This window comes from Emydura macquarii, unplaced genomic scaffold (assembly GCF_026122565.2).
Source record: "Emydura macquarii macquarii isolate MOO-44397 ecotype Brisbane River unplaced genomic scaffold, CSIRO-AGI_Emac_v2 contig_2825, whole genome shotgun sequence".
Taxonomy (NCBI): Eukaryota; Metazoa; Chordata; order Testudines; family Chelidae; genus Emydura; species Emydura macquarii.
Genome location: NW_027132962.1, coordinates 1,063,367 through 1,078,559, shown reverse-complemented (window position 1 = coordinate 1,078,559; position 15,193 = coordinate 1,063,367). Strand labels below are relative to the sequence as shown.

At 38.2% G+C, this 15,193-nt stretch overlaps 1 protein-coding gene across 2 annotated transcripts in view; it reads right to left on the bottom strand.

Moving 5' to 3' along the window:
- Positions 1-15,193, bottom strand: part of PIGN (phosphatidylinositol glycan anchor biosynthesis class N) — a 152,614-nt gene that overhangs the window by 25,703 nt on the left and 111,718 nt on the right. For both annotated transcript variants that reach the window (XM_067567929.1, XM_067567930.1), the window contains exons 22-27: positions 13,209-13,311; positions 11,049-11,135; positions 7,555-7,610; positions 7,011-7,086; positions 5,525-5,598; positions 1,851-1,893 (exon numbers count right to left, since the gene is read on the bottom strand). In XM_067567929.1, coding sequence (XP_067424030.1) covers positions 1,851-1,893; positions 5,525-5,598; positions 7,011-7,086; positions 7,555-7,610; positions 11,049-11,135; positions 13,209-13,311 — 439 coding nt within the window. The remainder of the gene's footprint in view (positions 1-1,850; positions 1,894-5,524; positions 5,599-7,010; positions 7,087-7,554; positions 7,611-11,048; positions 11,136-13,208; positions 13,312-15,193) is intronic.

The window sequence follows — 15,193 nt, the reverse complement described above, 5'->3', positions numbered from 1 at the left end:
CATCGCATGTGACCTGCCTTTCCAGAATGCCTTTCAGGCTAGAGATACAAGTTGGGAAATGGCAGCATGGAGAGTTGGGTCATGTCCTGTCAGTAAGGGAGTGCGGGATTCACCAGAAGCAAGGATTTAATGTAAATAAGGACTAGCTTCACCTTCCACTGACCAGAAACCCTCTCTCCCATCTCTCCCACACAGAAACCTTTAGTGACCAACAAAAAACTTCAGCAATTAGCTACTTCAGATGTCATACATGTTAGGTTAAACTAGTTTCTTAAAGATTAATTTAGACAGAAATTGGGGGCAGAAGATTAAAATCAGAGACTCCATCATTTGAAATGGAGCATTTAAAGATGGTGGGTTGAGTACAGCAAACGTTAAAAAAAAAAAAAAAAACCTCAAAAGCTACTTTAAATTTTTAACATCTGTTCATATTTTAAAAACTTTCATAAGAGAGAACAACAGAATAATGATTCACAATACTTTTCTTGAAGTGACGTATCTGAGGAACTCAATCCATTTAAAAGATCACCCTGAAAATCTGCTGTATTTATACTGCCTTCAATTGCAATGCAAATGAACTCCTCATGCAAATAAGTACACCTAACACTTTTGGTTTGTTCTCAGAATTTGGATGCTACTTCTACTAACTATGTGGTCAAACACCATTCTGGGTATATGCAGACAAATAAGCTTGCACCTTAAGATTCACTGAGCAATATCACATCAAAGAAAATATTCCACACAGTTAAGTGTTTGGTAAGAGTAAGAACCAAAATGGAGCTGGGCCTTCTATAGAAAGATAAGTCACTGTAACTTTCTTGTGTGGATTTAACTGGGTTGATGTTATTAGTTCTATTGCATATGTGTAGTTTATTAATATTTTAATCCTTTTTCTACTGAAATCATTAAATCAAAAACCAGTTTATAACAAATCTTTATGTGAAAATTAGATAAAAATACTCCTAGGACTATTACACCAGTCTGTTTCTTACTCTAAGATCAAACTAGACATTCTGATGTCTTGTAGCTGCTATTTCTCTTATATGGTAGAACCTCTTAAACCACACTGCAGCGTGAAATGACGTAACACAAACAGCAAGTTTTGTCACTTGGAAGTAAATCTTCCAAAACAGAAAGTGGGAAGTGAGAGCACAAATAGTATAACTCTCTGCCTACTGCTCTGAGCATGTTTCCCTTCAAGTTATGGTATAATATGGCAATGCACTTTTTAAGAATTAAGCATGTCACTTTAAATTTGTAAAGGTTTCTTTTTAGATCTATTTATTTAAATGATTCTTGATCATGATTCTATAGTTGGTTGTGGCAAATTTTCCCCACTGCTCACAAAAAGGATACAAATGCTCTACAATACCTCATAGATATATTCCAGCCCTCTGCTAATAATTCTGACAACACATTTGAAAAATGAGTTCAGTATGTGACATCTCTCTCTCTCTCTCTTTTTTATTTTGGAAGCAGGCAAGAAACTGCTGAAAAATTAACTAGACCAGGCACTCAGGTAAATCCGGCATTCCCTTGTGCTCTCATACTTTTACTTGAACATTTGATTTGATATAAACTAAAAACAGGGAATACTAGCTTTAAAACAGCAGAGTGAAATAAATTAAATAAAAAGAATTACAACTCCTCAGAAGCATTCCTTACATGATGTACAAAGCATGGAGATGGGGGATTTTTATCTGTAAATTATACTAGGATTTTGATTCAATTCACTGCCCTAGTTCTAAAAACTTTGAAGTCTGAAACTAATTCAGATATCTCTTGATTGAATTAGCTGAGCGCTCTGCTTTCTTGATCTTATTTGTACAGAATGTCCAATGGTAGCTTACCAAAGCCATAATGTCTGAAATCACAAGAACAATGAGGAAAAGGCTGCAAAAAAAGAAAAACCGTCATTCGTAATTCATAGCCACAGACACAATTACAAAGTTATTAGAACCCCCAGTATAAATATGAATTAATATATTATATGACTTCTTGCAATTGGCTTTTTCATTTTCAGAGCGGTACATTTCCAAGGTACTTCATGACAGAAATTAATATACAAAATAGGGTCGATATGCCTAACATGTTTGGAACATGTAATTTTATCATGACACTTTGAAATTAATGTAATTACAGTTTCACAATAGGTAACCCAAAAGTAAGTAATTTATCAGCAAACCTGAGAGGCCTGTTGAATGCTGGTATTTTAAAAGAATATTAAAAACAATTTAATAATAACAGCATCTGTAACAGTGTATACCGTGAATGCATAGTGGGTGACTTCCACTCCTTACAGCACAAGGCCTATGCGCCACTTCAAGCCCTCAAAGTAAGAAGGCTTGGAAGATCCAGAAGGATTCAAGAATGACAAAAATGCTTGCGAGCACAAAGTTCTCTTGAACATTCTTCAAAAGAGCTGATCAAGTCTGTGCTGACAAACCCGTCTTACTGGGTAGAGGGCTCCTAAATGAGATTGGATCAATTGCTCCTCCAGATCCTTGACTGATTGAAAGTAAAGTGTTCCAGAAGTTCCCAAAAGCTTTGGGTGAGTGCTCCTAAATCCTTTGAATGCATGAAAACCCAGGAGTGTGAACCCACCAGTATGTAGGATTACTTTTGGAAAAGTAGATTTCAGCAAGTAAGATGGACTAAGAGGGAGCAAGTAAAGTTAATAAAGGTTTTTTTTTAATATTTTATTCTTTACATTAAGTTACTGAAGTAGTAGATCACATTAAAGCAATTATTATGACTGGTTAATGACTGGTTTGTCAGTTAATGGCATTAGAAAAATGCTGCAAAAAGCTGACCCACTAGCATACAGGTCATTAACTGCGATAGTTTAATTTATCATTATAAATGATATAAGTATTATCATTATAAAATATAACCAATTTACAGTGTGAAACTTCATTAGAAAGTATATCATAGTGCTCTGCAAGCATATACTAGTCATCCCTAAAAACTGATTTATCCCTTTGAGAAAATTGAATTCAATGCTATATTTTCTAGCATTGTCTTGATTAACAAAGCATAATTGGCTTTTGATAAAGATGTGACAAATTCACTATTTTCTGATTCGTCTAAAGCATCTTTTCCATTTGAAACTTAGTAGATTTAAATAGCCAGTGACATCACAATCTTGCAATACCTAGCAAGCGCTTAGCTAAGGTGCCATATTGAAAGGAGAAGCATAAGAACCTACACTGACAAAATATTCTCATGAAGAGCATGTGGTATGCTTCCAACAGTGAACAGGGTAGTTGGGAGGCAATTTGTCTAACTAACAAAAACCTTGCCCTCTTGATAGGTACAAACATACCTACCTGATTGCAGCAAGGATTTCTCAAAGGAAGAACAATGCTAATCTTAGTGTTCTCTTTTCAAAAAGAGAAAGTTAAAAGAAGCTATTCCAGCTGCAAAGTCAAGCCCACAGAAGTTAAGAAATGCCAGAATTAATGTTGCCTGTGGAACTTCAATTCACCCCTTTGTGCATATGTATTCTGACACAGTCTTTAATTACATGATCACAAGCTATTTTTTCCATAGAATGTATGTCCCATTTAGTGCAGAGGATGGCCCTAATCTGGGGATGATTACGATTGTGTAGTAAAGGGGGCTGCCTCTTTCATAACAGAAGTTGGAAGACATGTAGTGAATGAAGCTGGGGGTGGCAGAAAGAGAAAGGATGGTCTCATGATTCAGGCAGAGGCTGCTCTGGAGAATTGGATTTAAAAGGAAAAAAGGAAGTATTTCTTCACACAACGCACAGTCAACCCGTGGAAGAGTTTGCCAGAGGATGTTGTGAAGGCCAAGACTATAACAGGTTTCAAAAAAGAACTAGATAAGTTCATGGAGGATAGGTCCATCAATGGCTATTAGTCAAGATAGACAAGGATGCAACACCATGCTCTGAAGTGACCCTAGCCTCTGTTGGCCAGAAGCTGAGAACAGCAACGAGGGATGGATCACTTGTTCATTCCCTCTGAGGCACCTGGCACTGGTCACTGTCAGAAGACCAGATATTGGTCTAGATGGACAACTGGGCTGACCCACTATGGCTGTTCTTCTGTTCTTATTCTCTCCCTTCCACTGCCACATAGTTCCTGTGTGAGGCTGTGTAAGTCACATAAACCAGACTTCTTACAAGTGGTCACTAATTGTATGTTCTGCATTTTTAGGGTGTCCAATTTCAGACCAGGGGGTCTGATTTGCAGAAGTGCTGAACACTCACAGCTCATTGCAAATGAAATCAATACAATCTGTGCTTCTTAATGGTAATTACTCAGAAAAAATCACATCCTATTTGTCTCAGACTTAGCACTAAAAATGAGTGGAAATATTTCACCTTAATAATCACCACACCTCAGCTCTCCATTTATAAAATGGGGATAATAATGCCCCCTCACCTTACAGAGGAATGCTGAGCCCAAACGAAGTATGCGTAGTTATCTTCTTCTCAAATGAGTGGATTTCAGAAGAAAAGATAACCTACAGTCTCGCTCTAACTGACCAAAGAGACTGTGTTGGGATATGATGCGAGGGAGAGGGTGGAAAGGCACCCAGCCACAGTTCCAACACTATCCCATTGTGAAGACTCAAAACTAAATGGATGAGCAAGATAGACCTCTTTCTTCATGGCAGCACAGTCATCTATAGTCCTACGTGCTGCACAGAAGACCCAGTCACTGCCCTCCATTTCCCCATAAGGATAGGTAAGAGGATGGAGTGGGAGACAAAAGGAACGCTGGTTCAGGGAAGAGAAGATGATGGAAATCTCTGTGAGGAGGCTCCAGTCCAAACAATCATGTTCATATGAGATGGATCATCTGCATCCACATCAGAGAAAGACCAAAAATGGGAGAGTGGAAGATTGAGAAAGGGATGCAGTGTCTTAAACATCTGACCACCATTAAAGGCTATGGTAGGACAGAAAGAAATTCAAAATGAAAGTGTCTAATCAAAGACTTGTTTGATTGCCTTTCTTTTTTTAAAAAAAATTCAATTTGTGGTAAGGTTGGTGCTACAAAGTTTTAATTTAGCTAGCTTTTACACTGTTTATTTAAAAAATATATTTGTACTATATGGAGAGATACAATTTAAAATATGAAGTTCTAATTTAAATATTGCTTACTTTTTCTACATTAAGTCTAAAGTTTGTTTGTATTGTTTGTGTTTTAAATGCAGAAAACTAAATATTTGATCATTCATATAGGGCCAAACTTTAAAATCCACCATATTGTTTTACTCAGTTGTTATGTTATTGGGGCAAACACTCACTGACGTTAAGGAAGTTTCAGCCTGTGTAAGGAGTAAGCAAAAAGTGAGCTAAGTCATCAGAGTAGTTCATCGGTTATTTTAGTCTGAGACTTGATAAATCCAAATTCTTTCAAAATGAGTGGATTGGTGTACAAATGGAGTCTGATTCAGGGTATCTCACATACTTATTAGTTATACTGTTTGGCTGATTTCCATAATCAAACCCTCACCATCTACTGCAGTAATATAATTTTTGCTGTACCTTTTAGAAGATAGCTGTGTTGTGACTTGAACAGCTTCAAAAGCACATGACACAAGAACAAAAGGGATTACAATCTGTTTAAAACACAAATTGCATTATGGTTTAGAGCAACATTTGTAGAACAGCCTGTTAAAACACCAGTAATGGTCATGGAAACATTTTCATGCTTTTCAAATTGCCATTATAAGAAGCTTCATTGTAGCACACGTTGTAAAAATAAAATATTGGCAGAGAAAGGGTGAAAACTCATTTGTTAGAAAGTATGCTTAGTAAACTGATACAAAATCTATAGCCCACCATAGGCCGTATTAATGTTAACATATATAATGATCCTTGTTTCAGCTGATCCATTCTAGCACTGGTGATAAATATTTCAGCAATGCTGTTACATATAGAATTTGCAATATTATATACATGGTAGTTCCCAGAACTCCCAAAGTGAAAGGGTGATTTCAGCCAATGCACAAATGCCTGGTTGTAGCAAGTACTGAGCCAAAAAAATAAATACTCCACTCACTGCCCTCCAAGAGGACACAACTAAGCACACTTCCATGACTTAATGAATTTAAAAAAAAACCCTCTCAAATGTGTGCACTGCATTTTCTTTTTTTAACACTGACCCACACTTTTCAGGGTTAGCATACACCTTTTAAAGACTGCACCTGCCATTTCCTAGCTCCTGCCTTTACATCTGTTGAAAGGTACAGGCTGAGATGCATCTGTGGCAGAAAGGCAGCTGTAATTCTCCTAACAGTAAACACTGCCCAGCAGGTAGATGGTTTGCATTCAACAAAGCCCTGAAGCCTCTGGTTGTTCCTCCAATCAAATTTGCTCCTTTGGAAAAGAGCTGGCAGGGTGACATACCTCTTACTATAGGCGTAATCTAGCAGTAGGATGTCTGCATTGCTCTCCCTTAGTGCTGTCCAATAATTTCTGCCCTAGATGTCATTAAAGGAGCACTCCTAAACTTTATCTTTAAACAGCAAAATGACAGCATTGGCAGGGAAAAGGGAAGTTCAATCTTTAAAAGACTATTTAATGTATTTATATTTATAAATTAGATATAGGAAAAGCTTGCAAAATGACAACAGTAAAAAAAAAACCAATACATTTCTATTTAGTACAATCTGAATGGAGATAATAAAATATATTTCCTCAGTTTTCATTTAGATATTATAAACAATGGGACATACTTAATGTTTTAAATTATTGAATGTCTTTCCAACATTTACAATTCCTATTTAAATATAATAAAATATATATCTATCATTAGTCAGTCATAGATTCTGTATACTGAAGTCAAACACCCTTTAGGGGTTTAATTTTAGAAACGTTATAGAAACAGATAGCCGCACACAGAATAAAATGGGTTAATGAATCTCAAAAAAATACATATTCTTTAAATTGCAAAAGAATTCCTGCCAGCATAATGTATTACTCATTAATCCATTATTTGAGAGAACTCCACAAAGATGCAATTACTAACCTTCCATACTAGCAAGCCTCCCATCACAAAGGGATTGAACACAGTCAGGAAGCAATAGATAGAGGCAGGGTCAAAACTAGAGAACCATGAAAATAATAAAATGAAGATTATTAAAATGTATCTTTGCAAACAGCATTTTCCATAAGAATGAACATTTCATTTTTCCTGCTAATGAGACATTTTAGATTTTGTTCAAAATATGAGCATGCAAGCTACTATTGTCTTGTCCAAGTACAGAATTACTTGGCCTGTGTATCTCAGTTTTTCCTTTCTCTGTGATAATTTACAGCCCGGTTCTTCAAGATGTAGAGCTCTCCCCTCGATACTGAGTGCTCTCAATATCCACTAACAACAACTACTAATGGGAGTTGAGACAACTCAGTACCTTGCAGGATTGGTCCCTTACACTACATGCTATAGAAAATAATACTTAAATACAACCACCTCTAGATTATTATGCTATTCTTGTTTTGCTAGGCATGTGCTATTTGCACGGTCTTCCCTTTTGCACCCAACTTCTCTGGACAGCATCAATAAAATTTACCTGTTAACCGAAGCTATATTTCCAGTACCAAAAAAGGCCGTCACTATGAAGAAAACCTAAATATGGCTAAGGAAAATCCAACACAAAAGTTACACAAAAGATCAAATAAAAACACGTTTTTTCTGCTGAAAGTTTCTTTTTAAATGCCTGTCAATCCAGCACTATGAGAAGCTCATTTACTATTATTATAGTTTTACATTACCTTTAAAGGTATGAAATCAGACATCCTTGCCTGACTGAATTTTCAGATTCTGACTTTAAGTCAATTCTGAAAGAGGGGAGCACATGTGCAAATCAGGTTAGTGATCCGTCTTCCCCAAAAACCTGTTTGAGAGACCTAGTGAGTCAGCTATTATTCTTGTTCAACTTGTGAAGTGGATACACTTCTGCATAACACTCCACTCACACATTCAAACACATACATTTTTGTACATTTTAATGTGAGCACTGCCCATATATCAATGTATACACATTTGTCTTTGTTGGGGAATTAGTTGTGGTAGGTTGGGCTTACAAATAAAACTAAATATTGCCAGCCTATCCTCCCATACTCTCATTGTCCAAACACTCCAGCCCATCCATTATCCCACTGCTGCCCTCCTTCCTGGCTGCACATCCCACAAATATAGATACAGGAGGAGGGGCGGGGGACCCTGATCTGATGGAATCTGTGTAACTGAAGGGGCCTAAAGCATATTCTTTTCATTTCATACAGACACAAGCTCCAGCTGCTACACAACCCCACGAAAGGGGGAGAATGTAAGGATCCAACCTTCCCTTAGTGGTGAGAGCAAGGAATAATATGGTCTCTCATACCGCTTTAATCTGGGCACAGATCCAGCAACTGTCTCCCCACTGTGGAGTGGGAAGGGTGATGAAAGGGACTTCTGCCTCCAGGGTTCCCTGGGGAAGAAGGCAAGGGTTGGCATGGCCTCTTCTGACCCTTTCATTCCTGTCATGAAGTATTTAAATATCACAGTATAAAAAGTTCACTATTAATTATACAGTATGGCCTTCAATAATTTGCAAGAAAGATTTTGGAAGGCATATATCAGCAGAAATAAAAAAATTCATAGCATCTACCTCACATTGTTTCAGGTTTAGTAATCTAACAGTCTAATAATATAGCAAACTTCTTCTAGTTCAGAATTACAAAAGCTACAGTTCTCTACAAAAACAGGGGGGAAAAGAGACCAATAGCTTCATGGACTGGGTTACTACCTAATCAAGATGCTAAGCATATGCAATCTGAATCTCCTTCTGGAAGATCAGGCTAACAAAGGCCTAAGGCCTCTCAACACAAGCCAACTCTCAAGACCCAAATGGGACTCTTGACATGTTCTTTTAATTTAAAATAGTCTCATGGTAGCAATATCACAGTTCAAGTTGAGAAGACATTTTTTTCTACACCACTACACACACTCATTAATAATATCCTAAACTAAAAAAACTCTTTTGAGCTGAAATTCATTGTACTTGCTCTCAGTAAAAAGGTGTACCTTTTCTTGAAAGCTGAACAAAATAGGTTCAGCTGTTTCAGATTAAGGCGTGCTTTTAAAAAACTGTTCAATTTTGTTTTGGCTTAAATAAAAAAAGAAAACCTGATTTTTAAATTTTCAAATATGGCATGAGGCCAGACCTCCTCCTCCAGTAATTTTACTAAATTTTAAAGGTGTTAAGAAATAGCAAAGCTGTAAGTGAAAAAGATAAGCTTACTGTACAGTAAATCAAGTTGCTTTTAAGATACCCACCTAAGTCAAATTTAGTTTCAGGATGCTCTCTGAACCCAGAAAACCATTTGCTCCCTCTTTCCTTAGCTCTGAGTTTCCTCCACAAGAACAGCATCAGACCTCCTGGACTTCCTTCTGGGCCCCTGGTGTTCTACAGTGGTGGCACCACAGCTGAACATAAGTTATGAATGGGGTGTACCACAGGCAGCAGCGAGAAGCAGCAGCATTGGTCATCTCACAGTCTACTCAGGTTTGGCCCCCGCCTGTCCTCTAGTGTGACAGGGGAGCTGTGGGGCCAAACCAGAGCTGTGCACATGGGGACCGCAATGGTGCTCGCTCAGTTTTGGCCCAACAGCCCCTTTGTCACGACAGAGGAGTTGCGGGACCAAACCTGAGTGGGCACACTGGCCAGTGGGGTGGCCAGCACTGCTGCTGCTCCTCCTCACCACTATCATAGGGCCAACTCCCGCATCAGGCTCCCTCTCGGGGGCCTGCTTAGACTCGCCCCACTTCCAGCAGCCCATGTCCCCTCTCTGGAATGAGGAGTGACACTACATTTGGGCAGGCCGAGCCGGAAAGAGGGGGCTGAGCATTTGGCAGCAAGGTGTGCGTCCAGCGGCTGCAGTGGGGATGGCTCCACTGGGATTGATGTTATATACCAAGGGAAACATTTTGGGGGCACAAACTCAAACTTTGTATGCTCTGGGATTTTGGTTCACCCTCCTCGGAGTGGTGCCTACAAATTAAAGTACTAGGTTTTCTCTAGAGCACAAACCAAAGCTCAGCAGACTGGCTGCCAAACTTGCAGGTTCCTTCTGATGTTATAAAAAGTATGGTGGGGTCCTAACTCTTTCTTCCTCCACCCGCGATGATAAACCCCATTTCTCCACTGATCCCATGCTAACTCTTCCCAGACAACACTGTAATCTTTCTCTGAACTGACAAAGTCCCTATCCTGGCTGCCCAATTTCCCTCACCTACCCCCCCAGCCTAGTGACAATCATATCACTTTCTCCCAGCTACCTAGCCTTCACAATAAAACAAGAGGAATGGGATTATCAGAAACAATTTACATTTAGGAATGTATAGTAAATCTGCTATGAATTTTTTTTTAAAAGAATTGTCTGGCCAGTATTGTAAAGAGACAAAGACACAAACAAAGAGAGAGACAGAGACAAAGTGAGTGTGTGTCTGTGTGTCTGTCTGCAAACACTTATTTATGTGAGTAAAGTCACTTGTCTGCATTGGTGTCTGAAGGATTTGGCCTTATGGCTGCTTATCATCTCTTCCACAAGGGTCAATTTGTGTCCTACGATATTTTAATGTTAACATATTATCAGAATATAAAAACAAGAATCATTTACTATACCCTTTTCAAATTTGTATGAGAGCACCTTTCATCACAATGCAATAAAAAACTTGGGAAAGAGGCTCCACTGAGAGGAAAGTTTAATTTTAATCATAATGATTCTAAGAAACTGAACATTTCTAAGGGGATGAAGAAAGTAGTTCCAGGTGGGCACAATTTGAACCAGCTTGTGCATCAGTAGATCAACCAACAGATTAGCCTGGTCTTTTGAACAAAGGCCTGAATCAGATGATCTTCAAAAGAGGCTGTTTGTGTATGAATTCAACAATAACCCAACCAAAAGTGCTAAGTACGGTACATTCTGAAATTGACCGTTGTGCCACTGACTGATCTTTTCCCTGGAATCTAAATTATTGTGTCATAATCACCACTTTCCAAACAAGGCAAAAGGATACAAAGAAAAAAGACCTGCGGATGTCATCCAGGTGGAGTTGCCGAAACTGAGTTATATCAATACTGTAGGAGAAGTTGAGAATAGCAAGCTGTGAAGACAATAAGAAGAAATCAATACATGATGTCAGCTGGTTCACTTTGGTACTAAGGATATAATTTTAGTGGATTCAATGAGGAATTAATTCACTTTCCCATCAACAGACAGATCCATTTGTGATGAAGACTGTAAACCTTTTCTATAGTTTTCTTATACTTTAATGAGCCTGCCAGAAAGATATTGTATAAGTAGAATAATCAAATGAACCCAGTGGAGCTTCTGATGCTGTCTTCGTAAAGAAACAACTCCTCTACCTTTGGTTTACTATTTTGCTCCCTACCCCCTCTGCCTCCTAAGTGTTTTTTTGAAAAAAAATACACATTCACTGCTCACAAAAACAGGTAGATGAAGAGCTCCTACTATAAAGACTGCATTTATCCTCAGGTGAGGTCTGGTGTAAATGAAGATACTGAAAGATTCTTCAGGTTCTCTACTCTGCGCATGACACCTCTTGACCTGGGGAGAAACTGTCTTCAAAGTTGAAGAGGGCAATGAATTTCTTTTTATTGGAAAAAGAAAAATCCAATGTGGTGGATCTGAAATACAGTCCACATTTTGTTTAAAAATAATCTCACTTCAGCAGAGACCTGAGCCAGATTCTTAAATGCATGACTTTTTAGCAGACATTAAAGTGGGGCTCTAGACGTGCTGTGGTTTGTTTGTTTTAAGAAGACTAGAAAAATAAAGTGAATGATTTCTTCTCACTGAAATCAAGATAAAAGTCACAAAATGTAAAGGGAAAATGATAACGCTACTGAATCACTGTCTCAAGATTACATCTATTCTTTTCACTCCTACTCGATTCATATGATCTGATAAGCAGAACCCAAACCAAGCCTCACCTTGTTAAGATATGTAAATGAATGGCAATATTCACTATTTGCATTTCTAATGCTCTGCCTTGTACCAGTAAATGTGGTATCTGAAGTTTTAAAATTACATCCCTGCAGGTAAAAAATACAGTAATTGCCAGTTCAGCGCTTGTGAATGCCTCTGCTGCAATTTTACCCCGACATTTCCCCCTGGCTAAGGCATTATTAATCTCTAAAATCTGCTATCCCAGTTTGTAGCTCAACATGGTATCACTACGCCACTGGGTTGACTACCTATAAACTACAAAAGCAGTGAAGGCTCAGTACGGTAGCTTCCCCTCTACACAACTTTGCCAAATTCCCAAGCATCCTTGCACTGATTCTCTATAATTAGCAGTGACTATGGATTCCTGGGAAATAGGGAGGGCATGGTATTATACCTCCTGTCCAGCTCAGAATGGCTGGAGATCTCTGTAATAGGCATTTTGGTTCTAACCAACTCAAGGGCACAACAGGAGCCTAGACGGAGAGTGGAACGGCGATGTGACCATGGGTTCAGAGCATCACTGACATAATAAATCTGCATAAAGCAAGGACATTATATTGAAACATAGTATAAACCCCTTCTGAGGGCAAATCCAAGAATTTGCTAGTGTAAATTCTGTTAGTAGCACACTATCTGATCAGAAATAAAAGACCACTGTGATAAGAAAGACAGGCAGGCAGGAAGAAATTAAATGACACTACAGATATTTCCTTTGGGTAATTTCAAGAAATCAGAAGATTATTTCTTTTCAGCCTCCCTCACCAACCCTCCTGTGCTAGGTCATTTTATTTATTTAGATTTTCCCATCTGAAAAATGTACAGTGACATTATGCTTATCCTAGGAAGGGCTTTCACTCCTTATTTTGAATTAGCATTAAACTCAATGGAGCAGAGTCCCATCTGTAACCTACAGAATATGCTGCTTCAGTCATATTGATTTCCTGTGCTCTTAGAAATAGCTCTAACATGGAATGTACCAAATAAAATAATTTGTAAATCTCTTTTATATTTTCTTATGAGATGGGCAGCTGATGTAGGCTTTCCATACTCAAAGAATATGTACATGAGCTTTGCCACAAACTGTTCAACGAAAACTGCTAAAGATATTTTAAAAATCTAGTGTGCCTAGAAGAAAAGCCATGATGAAACTAATCTACAGCCATCAATCACTTATGATGCATCAAATGTGACTATCTTGAAATGCTACCTTTGGTTTAGGTGCATCACCATAGCGCTGTAGTGCTTCTTTTTCCATGTATATCCAAGCAAACATCAATCCAGACAATACCAGTGGAAAGAGAGCTTCATATCTGAATAAAATTATTAGAATATTAAATATACACATACACTCATAATAAGAGTAACATATTTAACAATACAAATAATGCATGTACTTTGAGATTTATTCCTTGTTAATATGAACTATATAATGTCAGAGATCTATAAAACACTTTAATTTCGTCTGAGGGGAATGTGCTGTGGGAGCTTAAAGATGCTTGTGTCAAATGGCTGGAGATCGAATGACATGCATTAGGATGGGAGGAAGACGTTAATCTACTTTGGACAATTTGTGTTTTGCAACTTCTTTGTTATTATGTTTTTAAATGCACATCAAGGGCATGCATTTAAAAGGTTGCCCAGGCATCAGATGGGCACCTTTTGGTGTGGATTTTCTTTAATAGAAATTGAAATAACATAAATAGAAAAACTTCTCTCTTTTCTTTAAGTGTTTAGATGGTATTTCTGCAAGTACACTAAAGTCTTAGAATGTTCAAACTGTCTTAAAAGCTGCCCTCCACTACCTAGTCAGTCAGATCCTTCATAGATGCAAGTGAGTATTTGAGCACTCTGAACTGTTGAGATTCCATCTAGGGGTATTTAAGAATTATTTCTAATTTACACTTTATTATAAATTTGTCAAAATTATTCCCAAGGGCTTGTCTACCAAGGAAAACTGCTATACTGAAATAACTCCCCATCTAATCACTTGTATTTCTGAATAACAGTGTCAACATGGGAAGCTATTCTGCAACTGCAGCTCCAGTCAATTTCCCCATGTAAACTCACCTAAAAGATTATGGTCTTTTTGCTAGGTGCACTCCCTTGTGCATTAAGTATGCCCAGAATAGCGTAGTGAGACTGAAAAAACATGGGAACCTTATGGCTGGCCAGTACAGGGTCATCTTCATCCTGAGGTTCTGGAGAATCATCTTTTAGACATAAAGCGTAGGCTGCTTTCTTAATAGGGTCTAGCAGTCCTTTGGAAAATCTGACTTCACTGGAAACATCCCCTTGGAAGAGATTCCTCTCCCCCCTCCCCCCACAATTCAAGATCATCTGTTCCCACCACACTCCATGTAAGCCATGGCTACACATGAATGTCAAGCAACTGGGAGAGGAAAATTTATTTTTCTGCTTGAGGACACACTACCGTTAATCATGAAAGACTGGATTAAGCACTCCTATAAACCTGGGTTTGAGATGACAAAGAGAAAGATATAAGAGGGACACTGACTGACATCATCTTGGTCCACTGAGGAAAGACTAAGTTTCTGGAGGCAAGCGGGACATTTCAATCCAGAATTGTTTACAGGATGTGTCACAACTTTCTCTACACATGAGCACGTTTAACCACCCAGACCTTTTATAGGGAGGCATGATTTGCACCAACTTTGTTTTTAGCTCCTTCGTCTCCTAGTTGTAAGATTGAGGGCTGTCTACAAACAAACTTGCACCAAAATAACAAAAGATGTGGGTGTTGGAGAAAGAAAGTGCATGTAATCCAGGATATTTAATATATGCCATCATGTGCAGCAATGCCCCTCTGCCACGTATATTGGCCAGACCGGACTGTCACTACGCAAAAGAATAAATAGACACAAATCAGACATAAAAAATGGTAACATCCATAAACCAGTTGGAGAGCACTTCAATCTCCCAGGACACTCTGTAGCTGACTTGAAAGTTGCTATACTTCTACAAAAAAACTTCAAAAACAGACTTCAAAGAGAAACTGCAGAGCTGGAACTCATATACAAACTTGACACAATCAAACTGGGTCTAAATAGGGACTTGGAATGGTTATCTCATTACAAGAAGTAATTGTCACTGTTCACACATTCTCACCTCCTAATCAAATGGTTGTGAATAGGCCTCAACTACTCTACTGAATGGACTTTGCTTATACCTAAC